This window comes from Artibeus jamaicensis, unplaced genomic scaffold (assembly GCF_021234435.1).
Source record: "Artibeus jamaicensis isolate MK-2021 breed Jamaican fruit bat unplaced genomic scaffold, CSHL_Jam_final contig_497, whole genome shotgun sequence".
NCBI classification, from domain to species: domain Eukaryota; kingdom Metazoa; phylum Chordata; class Mammalia; order Chiroptera; family Phyllostomidae; genus Artibeus; species Artibeus jamaicensis.
Window position 1 is genome coordinate 257,346 of NW_026521863.1, and position 12,071 is coordinate 269,416.

Here is a 12,071-nt window from a genome sequence, read left to right on the forward strand (position 1 = left end):
TCGCAGCCGGGACAGTCGCCGGGGCCGTGTCCGGCGCACCAGTCCGGCTGCGATCGGTGGGCGGGAGGTGCGGCGCCGCCTCGCGAGTCCCCGTGGGCCTCCGAAAGCCTGTGGCCGGGGAGGCAGCCGAGGAGGCCGGGGGTGGCGGCACCAGTGTGGGGATCGGAGGGGATTCTTGCGGGGAACATTTTGCAGGAATGTAAATGAGTGCATTTTGTGCCGAGAGGGGGAAGGGGGGCTGGGGGCGGGCGCAGAGGAGGGCCGGAGGCGGGGAGCGGTGGGGGCGGGGAGGAGGGTTGCACATTTTACAGCTCACTGACCATTTGGCGATCCATTGAGAGGAGGGTTTGGAAAAGTGGCTTCTTTGTGACAGCTCTCGCCAGATTGGGGGGCTGCTCATTTGCATCTCATTAGCCATGCGGGCGGCCTGCGGAATATAAGGGCGCGGCGCTGGCGAGAGCCAGACCCTCGGCGCGCACCCGCGGGACCCGGCGGCCAGGGCGGATCGTCGCGGAGGACGGGCCGCGGCGCGCAGAGCCTCCTCCCACGACTCGCCTCGGCTCCGCGCGTGTTTACTCGGATGGCACTGGCTGAGCTCCTCAGAACGACGCGAATCTCTGTGGCGGCACAGGAGGTACCAGGGGCCCAGGCTGCTTCCGGAGCGCCCGTCGCCGCCGCGCAGTGACCCGGCCCGGCCTGGCCCGAGCTCCGCCGTTCCCGGATGATCGCCACTCCCGTGGATTTCCAGACTGCGCCTCTAACCGGACTCGGAGGGGCCTCTGCAGCTCCTTGGGAACTATCTGGACGCTTTCTCTATCCCTCCCTCCCTCTCTCTCTCTTTTCTTCCTGAGAAGACGCGTAAGAAAAGAACCAGGAAGCAGACGACCCTGACCCACTCGTGGATTGAGAGAAAAGAGGGGGAAACCGAAAGTTGCCGCTCCAGGAGCGGTCTCTCCGAGCGAGCCCTGCTCCTCGCACATCCCCAGCTGCCTCGTTCGCCGAGCGCGATCCAAGAAGCCTCGGCCTGGACCGAGCCGGGCCGGACCCCAGGAGAAGGGAGACCTGGTCGTCCCGGCCCGGCAGAGCCGGACTCGCTGCCCACGCTGCTGGGAGCGCACTCTGCCCTTCGCAATCCCCCGGCAGCTGCTTTTCCTAGAGGAGAACCGCTGGGCCGCCGGAGAGCGAGCGTGTCCGGAGGTGCACCATGGGCCGCCGGTGCGCCCTGGCCCTCGCCCTGGTCTCGGCCCTGCTGTGCCAGGTGAGTTGTCAGGAGCCCTGTGGGGTCAGATGGCAGGACGCGAGGTGCAGACTGTGGAGCGAAAGTGAACCCGGCGGCGACGACTTCGCGCCGCCGCGCGCTCACGCCGCGTCCTCCCCGCAGGTCTGGAGCTCGGGGGTGTTCGAGCTGAAGTTGCAGGAGTTCGTCAACAAGAAGGGGCTGCTGGGCAACAGCAACTGCTGCCGCGGGGGCGCGGGGCCCCCGCCGTGCGCCTGCAGGACCTTCTTCCGCGTCTGCCTCAAGCACTACCAGGCCAGCGTGTCCCCCGAGCCGCCCTGCACCTACGGCAGCGCCGTCACGCCGGTGCTGGGCGTCGACTCCTTCAGCCTGCCCGAGGGCGCGGGCGCGGACCCCGCCTTCAGCAACCCCATCCGCTTCCCGTTGGGCTTCACCTGGCCGGTGAGCGCCGCACCTGCGCGCGGGGCGGGGCGCGCGGGGGCCGGGCCGGCGGCGGGGTGACAGCCCGGGCAGGCAGAGGCAAAGAGGCGGGGACCGGGACGTTTCCGCGTCCAGACTGTGCCCAGCGCCCAGGCCCTGAAGGAGCCCGTTCTGCGGGAAGGTCCGAGGCCCCCTGCTCTCGGACAGGTTGGTCGCCTTGGTCAGCCTCGCAGCGTGGCAGCCCCAGGGCCCCTCTGCGTGGGCCCATCCCCTGGAGTGCGGGGCACAGTCTCCAGCCTGGCCTGCTCCTGAGCAGTCTTTTTTTTTTTTTTTTTTTTAACATGATATCCTGTACTAACAGGCTGAAAATACACACCAGGAAACCACTCTTTAAAAAGTTCTCCCATTTCCTTGAGGAAAGTGAAAACAGGCGGCAGATGTAGAGAGACCCTCCCCAGGACACACTGTGTGTGCTGGGCTTCCCCGCCAGGCCACCCCTGACTTGTCCCCAAGGCTCAGTGTCTGAGAGCCGGTGCCAGTTTTCCTTGTCTCCTCCCTGTCCCCAGGGCACCTTCTCTCTGATCATCGAAGCCCTACACACAGATTCTCCCGACGACCTTGCAACAGGTAAACAGCCCCAGAAGCTCCCAAACTCAGGCATCCGCCTCCCTGGTACCACTGAGCACTTGAGTCCTGGCTTCCCCGTCGCCAGCGCCTGCATCCTCACTCTGCCTGTGGCTCCGGTAGCTTAGGGAGAGGCCTGTGGCCCCCTCCCCTTGCAGCGGGCCTGGTCCCCCAGCCCCCCGCCTCTAGGCTCCAAGTCCGAACCCACAGGAGCCTCCTCTGCCCACAGAAAACCCCGAGAGGCTCATCAGCCGCCTGGCCACGCAGAGGCACCTGACGGTGGGTGAACAGTGGTCCCAGGACCTGCACAGCAGCGGCCGCACGGACCTCAAGTACTCCTACCGCTTTGTGTGTGACGAGCACTACTACGGGGAGGGCTGCTCCGTCTTCTGCCGCCCCCGGGACGATGCCTTCGGCCACTTCACCTGCGGGGAGAGAGGGGAAAAAGCCTGTAACCCGGGCTGGAAAGGCCAGTACTGCACAGAAGGTGTGTTCCGGCAGGCAGGAAGCCTCTTTCCCCCTCAGTGGATGGGTTGTGGGGGGGCGGGGAGCATTCTGTGATCTGGGCCCCAGGCTGTTAGCACTAGAGAGGCGTTCTGGAGGGGAAACCGAGGCTGGGGAGCCACAGAGACTTGCCAAGACTTCAGTCAGCCAGTGGAGGCGTTGGGGCAACTCAGACATTCTAACTTCCGCTATGGGAAGCTGCCCTTCTTAATCACGGCGGATTTTGGAGACAGGGCCAGGGTCAGGAAGTCAGCGAGGGAGAGGGAGGGGAGGAAGGAAGGGAGGAACAGAGGGCAGCGTTTGTGTGTGGGGCTGCATTACACCAAGTTCTCTGCTGGGGCAGCATGTCACTGGAAGTGCTGAGTTCTCTCTCTGGAGTTGGTGGCCTTGGCCTCTTCCCAGAGCCCCCTTGTTGCAGACGCCCTGTGTGATGGGCACACACTTCAGGATGTTGTCACTCATGGGGTCTGGGGACACGGAGGGAGTCTGTGCAGCCTGGGTGTGCGTGGGGGTGGGCCCACAGCACCTCGTGTGCAAGAGAAGCACCTTCACGAGTGACCTAGGCCCCCTGCCTGCCATCCAGTGCTGCCCTGGCAGCTGACACACAGGCAGCTGCTCTGTGGTAGCAGAGAACCAGAGCAGGGCAGTGGGGGCTGCTGAGGACCTCGTTGGCTCCCGTGCCCAGTCAGCTGGACCCCAGCTGGCCTCTCCCCAGCCTGCCAGGTCTCCACTGCCGTCCGCACGCCCAGGGCCCAGATGTCCCTGCAGTCGGGGTGGGTCCTGGATCTCCCCAGTGCCCACCGCACTTCTCTGGCCCGGACCACCGCCGCTCCCTGGAGGTGCCCTCTTTTGGGGGGCCCGGGGGTCTGTGGGGGTCTGTGCCTGGGATGAGAGGGGCTCCTCACACCCAGCCTCGCACTAGCTCAGTGAGCACTTGGAGCTGTACCTCGGCTGGTCGGCTCTGTTGTCTTAAAAACTTGTGGAGCGGCTTGTTAATGAGTTTTATAACCAGGCGGGAAGCCGGCCAGCCCAGCCCCGGCCAGGCCCCTGGGGCCAGGCCTGCTGCGCCTGCCCTCCACCCTCACCCCGCTCCTCTGCACGGTGGGGTGGCCGGGCAGCCGGTGAACTCAAACTTTTTTCTTCTTATTCAAACACTGGAGTCTCTCCCCGCCCCCAGTGCGCGCGTGCCGTCCATTAGATCTCCGCGGGGATAGGCGCAGGGACGCACGCCCGTGCCCATTGGCGGAAAGGGCGCGCGTGCATGTGTGTGTGTGGTGTGTACACGCCGGGGTGTGTGCGGGGTGGGGGCCGGGGTGAGGGGCCCGTATTGTTGCACGGGGCAGCTGCTGGGAGAGAGCAGACAATAGAGCAGCTGTCTTGCCCTGGTGCTGTGCAGACCAGCTGTCCACCCTTATCTGCACACACACTTTCTGGGTATTAAGAGGTGGAGCTTTGTGCATAGAATTGGGAAGTGGGGGAGGAGGAGGGGGAAGGACTTCTGACCCTCTCTCAGAAGAAAAGGGGATGGGGTGGGGGTGGGGGCTTCCGCGGTCTTTTGTCCCGGAGCGTCTGTGTTAAGAAGAATGCTCGCCCTGACTGAGTAAAGTCCACAGTTACTAGGCAGGACAGAGATTAGCTCAGCTGGGCTCGGAGGGAGCCGGGCCGGTTGCGGGGAGGCCCCGGGCTTGACCCCGAGCTTTCTCTTTGCCGCAGCAATCTGCTTGCCCGGATGCGACGAGCAGCATGGGTATTGTGAGAAGCCCGGGGAGTGCAAGTAAGTCTGCAGAAGTCACTTTCCTGCTTCTCAGTGTCCTCTCCCAGCGGGCGTGTCTGGGAAGCATCTGTGGGTGACCACGCGCTGGCGGGGGCTGCTCCTGGCTGTTCCCACTGAGTAGTGCGTGGGACTGTGCCAGGTCGTAGGCCGTCGGCCACCTCAGCTCACTGGTGGCAGCACTGACGGACAGAGGTTTGCACAGGACAGGGTTCAGCTCTGTGGCTGTCACACTTGGGGTGCATCCCAGTTTACCTGGGGAGCCTCAAGAGCTGCTGCCTGGCAGCCCCCCAGGAGTCTAGCCCTCGGGGCCCTGAGGAGACAACTGTCCGGCCTGAGTGGGAGCCAGAGGTGTTGGTGCTGCTGGGAGACAGCATTCAGTGGGTGGGAAATGCTGTGCCGTCACCCAGGGGTGCCAGCGACCTCTGACCCTGTGTTCGCTCCCTCAGGTGCAGAGTGGGCTGGCAGGGCCGGTACTGCGACCAGTGCATTCGGTACCCAGGCTGTCTCCACGGCACCTGCCAGCAGCCCTGGCAGTGCACCTGTCAGGAAGGCTGGGGGGGCCTTTTCTGCAACCAGGGTAAGCCCCCGCCCCCTGCAGGAAGCCCGGCTTCCCTTGGGGGAGGTACGGGCTTCCCCAGTCTGACTCGGGTCTTCCCTCCGCTCCTCTTCCTGCGCCTGCTTCTCCTAGACCTCAACTACTGCACACACCACCGGCCCTGCAAGAACGGGGCCACCTGCACCAACACGGGCCAGGGAAGCTACACCTGCTCCTGTCGGCCCGGGTACACGGGAGCCACCTGTGAGGCGGAGGTGGATGAGTGCGGCGCCAGCCCCTGCCGGAACGGGGGCAGCTGCACGGTGAGTGCGGGCACATCGGGCTCCGCGGCCTCCCAGGCCCCGGCTGGACCCGGAGCCCATGGGTCTCTCAGAGCCACTCTGGACACCTTGTCACCCTCCCCATCATGCAGGATCTGGAGAACAGCTACTCCTGCACCTGCCCGCCCGGCTTCTACGGCAGGGTGTGCGAGCTGAGTGCCATGGCGTGTGCAGACGGCCCGTGCTTCAACGGAGGCCGGTGCTCCGACAACCCTGAGGGAGGCTACACCTGCCACTGCCCCGCGGGCTTCTCCGGCTTCAACTGCGAGAAGAAGATGGACTCTTGCAGTTCCTCGCCTTGTTCGAACGGTAAGGGGCAGCCCTGTGGAGGCTATGCCGCGTGTCGGTGCCAATGATGACTTGTCAGGAACACGGGTGTCAGGAACACAGGCCCAGGTCTGTGGCTTTGCCAGCTGCCTTGAGTTTATCAAGTCCTTTAACCTGAACACAGAAACGCTTTGTGGGGATTTTGTCCTCGAGTCTGGGAAATGCCGAAGGAGCAAGAAGGGCAGGCTGCTCATTTGGCTCAGGTTCTACAGGGAAAGCCAGCAGCGGAGGGGCTGCCGGTTTGCTCCAGGGCACACAGCCCACCAGTGCCGGACGGTGGTGCTCCAGCCGCCATCCAGCCTGACAGCGGTCCTGCGTGTCTGTGTGCAGATGTGTGGCGAGGACCCCCTGAACAAACTCACAGAGAGCACAGTAGGGCCCCAGATAGGCCGAATCTTCTGGAAGCTTCTGGAGCTTCACCATTAGACAGGGTTGTCAAGGGAAGCTTCCCCTGGACGAGGGTCATTTCAGCCTCACCCTTCTTGCGGGACAGAGGGTGTGGCCGTCCCGTGAACCCACAGAGGCACTGCTGCCTCATTTTTAGCGAGGCAGATAGCTGGGGGCTCGGCAGGTGGGCTCCATGAGGGCAGGCCCCCTTCTTTCTCTGTCTCGCCCCTGCCCTTGTCTCGGGCTCTCTGAACCGGGCCCCTCCATGGCGAGTTGTGAGGACACGAGGCAGCGGCCAGGTGCTGCGCGCCAGCCCGGAAGGCGTGGCTGCTCAGGGGACGGGAGCGGCGCCAATGACGCGCGTGGACCTCGGCTGGGCGCCCCGCGTGCACGGGAGGCGGTAGATGGGGTGGAGTGAGGACACGGGTGCTGTTTCACCCTGCCTGGAGCAGGGGTGTCCTCCGGCCGCAGGCTGTCTGGGCTTTCCTGGACTATCTCGCAGGCAGCGCGGTGGCGGACACACAGCAAACGCGTCGGAACCTTTGCTGGGTGACGAGCGACTGCTGCTGTCCCGTGTTCCAGGTGCACAGTGTGTGGACCTGGGCGACGCCTACCTGTGCCGCTGCCGGGCTGGCTTCTCAGGGCGGCGCTGCGAGGACAATGTGGACGACTGTGCCTCCTCCCCGTGCGCCAACGGGGGCACCTGCCGGGACGGCGTGGACTCCTTCTCCTGCACCTGCCCGCCCGGGTACACGGGCAGGAACTGCAGCGCCCCGGTCAGCAGGTGCGAGCAGGCGCCCTGCCACAACGGGGCCACCTGCCACGAGAGGGCCCGCCGCTACCTGTGCGAGTGTGCCCCGGGCTATGGGGGCCCCAACTGCCAGTTCCTGCTGCCCGAGCCGCCCCGCGTGCCCCTGCTGGACTTTTCCGAGAAGTATGTGGAGGGCCAGCCCGGGCCGTTCCCCTGGGTGGCGGTCTGTGCGGGCGTGGTCCTCGTCCTCGTGCTGCTGCTGGGCTGCGCCGCGGGGGTGGTCTGCGTGCGGCTGAGGCTGCAGAAGGGCCGGCCCCCCGCCGACCCCTGCCGCGGGGAGACGGAGACCATGAACAACCTGGCCAACTGCCAACGCGAGAAGGACATCTCCGTCAGCGTCATTGGGGCCACACAGATCAAGAACACCAACAAGAAGGTAGACTTCCACGGGGACCGAGGTGCCGACAAGAACGGCAAGAATGGCCTCAAGGCCCGCTACCCTGGCGTGGATGCGAACCTGGTGCAGGAGCTCCAGGGTGACGACGCTGCCGCCAGGGACTCCCACAGCCAGCGTGACACCAAGTGCCAGCCGCAGGGCTCTGCAGGGGAGAAGGGTGTCCCGACACTCAGGGGGTGCGTGCTGTGGGTTAGGAGGGAGTCTGAGGGAAGCGGGCTGGGGAGGGCGTCCCGGAGCTCAGGGGGTGTTGGGGGCCGGGCCGGGCAGGAGGGCCAGCTGGGGAGGGCGCCCCGAAGCTCAGGGGGTGCTCCGAGCCAGGCCCAGCAGGGCAGGACTGTGTCCTCCGAGCCCTGGTCGTTTTCTTCGACGTTTGCGCGCGTTCACCGTGGTTCTGCTTTTGCTGCCCCTCAGTGGAGACCCTTCTGAACGGAAGAGGCGGGACTCGGTGTACTCCACTTCGAAAGACACGAAGTACCAGTCGGTGTACGTCATATCGGAGAAGGACGAGTGCGTCATCGCCACCGAGGTGGGCCGGGGCCAGCCCCGCGGGCGGCGGTCACCAGACCGGCTGTGCCGTCCAGCTAACTTCCTGTCCTGTCTCGTTGGCCCCTGCAGGTGTGAAAGTGGGGGGACGAGGCAAAGCCCCCGTTTCTCTTAAACTGAACAGAATTCCAAGGATCTGTGCCCCAACGGATGCTGCTGCGAGGGGAGAAGAGACCTCCACGGCCGCCGGCCGCCGGACTCGCTTCCCGGAGGCCGGCTGGCGGCGCCGCGGGCGGGCGAGGGCTCGGGCTGTCCCGGGACGCCCACTGCACCCCGCCTCTCCACGGCGTCAACATTGCACTATGGACAGTTGCTTTTAAAGATATATATTTAAGGGAATGGGCGGAACCACGACGTGAGACGCACGCACTGCCTCAAGTGCGTGTTTTGGAATCTTATGAGCCAGTCTTTCTTGAATTAGAATCACAAACACTGCCTTTATCATCCTTTTTGATACTAAAATGCGGTCTTTTCTAGGTGGAAAAAGATGTGTGTTATTTTTTGGACTTGTAAAAATATTTTTCATGATATCTGTAAAGCTTGAGTATTTTGCGATGTTCATTTTTTATAATTTAAATTTTTGGTAAATATGTACAAAGGCACTTCGGGTCTATGTGACTATATTTTTTTGTATATAAATGTATTTATGGAATATTGTGCAAATGTTATTTGAGTTTTTTACTGTTTTGTTAATGAAGAAATTCCTTTTTAAAATATTTTTCCAAAATAAATATTATGAATGACAGCCAGAGGTGTGCTGCCTTGCCCCTGAGTGCCTGTGCTCGGGCCCCCGTGGACAGACCCGACGCAGCCCCCGATTATCTTCCTTTCACTGGGTTGATGAAAAGCAACGTTCCTGGCTCCCGTGTGGGTCAGGCAGCTTTGCGACGGTCCCTCTCAGACAGCTTCTGGAGCGGGCCCTGGGCACTGGGGCCCCCACCCCCCGACCCTGCCTTGTTTGAAGGGCTGGAACTGAGAAGCCTCATTTGGACGGAGCGTCCACAAGGAGCTTTTCCATCACCTCGGCAGAGACCTCCCCCCCCCCCCAGGGTAACACCGAGGCATTGATTGCTCTATGGTTCCACAGACGCCCACACACCAGGCCCATGGGAGCTGCCCCCAGGGCCCCCCCTTCGTCCTGCTGGTGCCGGGAGTGTGTCCCTCCCACGTCACAGCACAGGGAATGGGCTCAGAGGGTGGAGTTGGTGGCTCAGGGTCTGTAAGTGGCAGAGTCAACATTCAGCCGGGGTGGTGTGGCTCCGGACCTCAGATTTCTCGCTGCCTAGCGGCCACTCAGCCTCAGAGAACAAGACCCCACCCCAGTGCGGGCATCGGCTCCCCAAGGACAGGTTTCTTCCCGGGGTGGGAGGCGCATACCAGCAGGAGGTCGTCGCACTTGGTCCTGACCGTACAGTCAGCAACTTTGGAGTCTTCCTGGGGAGGAGAAGCAGGGTGTGCGTGTGTTAACTGGGGCACATGCCCACTCTCACATGTGTGAATGAGGGAGACAGACAGACACCAACAAACCCACGTCCCGTCAGGCTCAGGGGCCACATGCCTGCTGGATCTTCTGTGCCTGAAACACAGGCCCGCCTGTCCTGACCCCTCTGCCACACAGGCTGTCACTTTGAATCAGCTCCTGAAGGCCAGGCCCCGGCGGAGCGAGGAGCCACGGGCAGGGAGAGGCAGTGGCAGGGCTCCTGGGCCCCCTCCACCCCCAGCCTGCCCTCTGCTGACTTGGCGTCACAGCACATTCCAGAATATTCCAGAATAACCATGGGAGTCACTACTGTGTCTCTCAATAGTCCACAGGCTCTGGCGAAGGGGTGGGGTGGGCTTGTGCCCACTTAGACTCATTCACCTGGAGCAGGTGTGAGATGCTTCCTTCACTCTCAGAGGTGACCTGACTTGGGTCACACGTGAAATGGCTCATCTAGTTTCAAGACCATGGAAGATGCAGGGATTCTCGTCTGGTGCATTCCGTGGAAGAGGAAGAACCTCGAAGTTCTGACAGGTGACCTCCACTTCCTCCTTCCACGGCTCCTGAAAACCAGGGAACAATGTCCGTCTTTCTGGGGCGAGCAGGCGACCCGCTCGGGCAGAGGCAGACCCACGTCAGCAGCTCCCACGTTCTCTCTGCCGGCCAAGTGCCTTCCGGCAAAGGAGACTGGACTCGACTCTGCCCAGATGTGTCAGTCTAGTTACAGACATACAGGGGGCGACGGACACGGTCAGGATGCCACTGGGTCCTTCAGCTGAACCCCAGGAGCCCAGAGGGAGGAAAAGGGAGGGAGCCCAGAGGGAGGAAAAGGGAGGGCGCGGGGTGTGTCGGTTGGAGGAGACTCGGCTGTGGGACACAGGTGAACACATTTCTTTGAGTCAGTGGAGGAACGTAAGTGCTGATGTAAATTCCAATGGCATGGAAGTGTACAATAACCTCTTAGACACGAGAGGTTATTACTGTCGAGTTTTAGAAAAAAACTCCTCAGCTTTTAGAGAATATTTCTGAAACAACACCAGGTCTGGGAGTTGCTTCGGAATAACCTGGGATGGGGTTTGGGGGCTGGCTGGCCGCTGGTGAGGCAGGGCGCTCAGGGCCAGAGTTAAAGCCACTCCTGCCCCTCTGACACCTGCTACCAGCAGAAGCATTGAGAGAATTACACCCTGGACAGACACGCAGGCAGACAGGTGTCTGTCAGGTGGTATCTACAAGCAGTGATTTGGGGAGTTTTCCGTCCTTGCACGTGTAGACTCAGATCAGAAATCTGCAGAGACCTGAACCCAACAAATCCAATGGGCTGAGGTGCCGCATGGTTCAGATCCAGGTTTTCTGCCCGCGCTGGCCAGGCACCTGGTTGGTGATAGTGGGCTGTGCCGAGCCCACGGAAGGAGGATCGCAGTGGTCTCTCAGGTACAGTGTCGCGAGGGTCCCATTGTCCTCACTGCCACCAAGGCCTTCCAAAGCACAAACCCGAGGGAGCCACCCCGATCCAATCAGCTAACAGCTTCTGACCAACTTTAGCGTCAAGTTCAAAATGCTTACTTAGCTCAGTCTGTCGGGCCTGTGCATGGTCTGGCTCCTGGCTGTCTCTCTGCTTCCACTGTCTCTCCGGCTGCCAGCTGCGGCCACACAGCGGCTGGCACGTGGTCCCCCTCCCGATTCTGAGACTCCCCACGTGACTCTCCATCTGCTGGATGCTCTGTCATCTGCGAGCTCCTCAGAAATGCAGCTGGCGGGGCAGCCCCGCTGGGCCTCCCGGACTGGGGTCCCTGCCCTGCGTGCCGATGGCCTCGTGGCGGATTAGCTTGTGTTCCCCATGGAGGCAGCAGTGGTCCAGAGGGCGGAGCCAGCCAGCTTTTGTCCTTGCTGCATCCAGTCCCAGCTCTGTGCCCGAGCTGGAGAGGGTCTTAACAAACGTGAGCCTGTGCACACACACACACACACAGGAGTGTGTGAAAGTGAGCAAGGGCACTGGTGGAGAGAGGTTTCTGCTGGTCGTCTGGACTGTGACTCGAGCTGCTGGTCGGTGTTTTCTGCGTGCACAGCCGCACTCTTCCGACCTCACTCTAGTTGATGAGTGGCTGGTCGCCTGCTCAGAGCGTGCCGCGAGCATGTGCCTTCTGGGCATCCTGTCCACAAAGCAGGTAGTGTTTTCTCGGCTTGTGAATTTTCTGGAAAAGCTATAAGGAGCCTAAATGGTTTTTCTACAGAGTGGCCGAGTGTCTGCAGAAGGTCAAGGTGAAGACCTGCGTTTTGATGGACTTGAGCAGGAGGGTGGCGGAGGTGCAGACTGCGCCTCTGTGGATGGAACATCCCGTGTCGTGAGTGCGGGCACCAGGAACACTGGGAGGGTCCCAGACACTGGTCGCTTGGAAGTGGCTCAGAGATAATCCTTTTAAAGATGACGTGCGTTCATGCACAGTATAAACTTTCCCCCCCTAAACCAGCGGGAACTCCATTCATTTGCACAAGCGAAGGACTAGTTCCACGTTAGAGAAACCTAGAAAGCAGGCGTGGTGGGGCGTGAGCTGCGAGGCGGTTTGGCTGCTCTCGCCCACCCTGGGCAGGAGGTGGGTTTCGGTCCCGCAGGTCTGTCTCCAGCAGGGGGTCTCAGTGCTCAGACCCGACGGCAGACGTCCCCTCACTGATGGCACAGGCCAGCCTCCTGTG

At 62.2% G+C, this 12,071-nt stretch overlaps 1 protein-coding gene across 1 annotated transcript; it reads left to right on the plus strand.

Moving 5' to 3' along the window:
* Positions 1-323: 323 nt before the first annotated feature.
* On the plus strand, positions 324-8,578 carry DLL1 (delta like canonical Notch ligand 1). The gene is made up of 11 exons (XM_037126165.2): positions 324-1,258; positions 1,382-1,678; positions 2,224-2,284; positions 2,511-2,768; positions 4,499-4,559; positions 5,006-5,136; positions 5,248-5,417; positions 5,528-5,744; positions 6,732-7,533; positions 7,769-7,883; positions 7,973-8,578. Exons 1-11 carry the CDS (start codon positions 1,205-1,207, stop codon positions 7,976-7,978), a joined length of 2,172 nt encoding a protein of 723 aa, XP_036982060.2. The 5' UTR covers positions 324-1,204; the 3' UTR covers positions 7,979-8,578.
* The last annotated feature ends 3,493 nt before the right edge of the window (positions 8,579-12,071 follow it).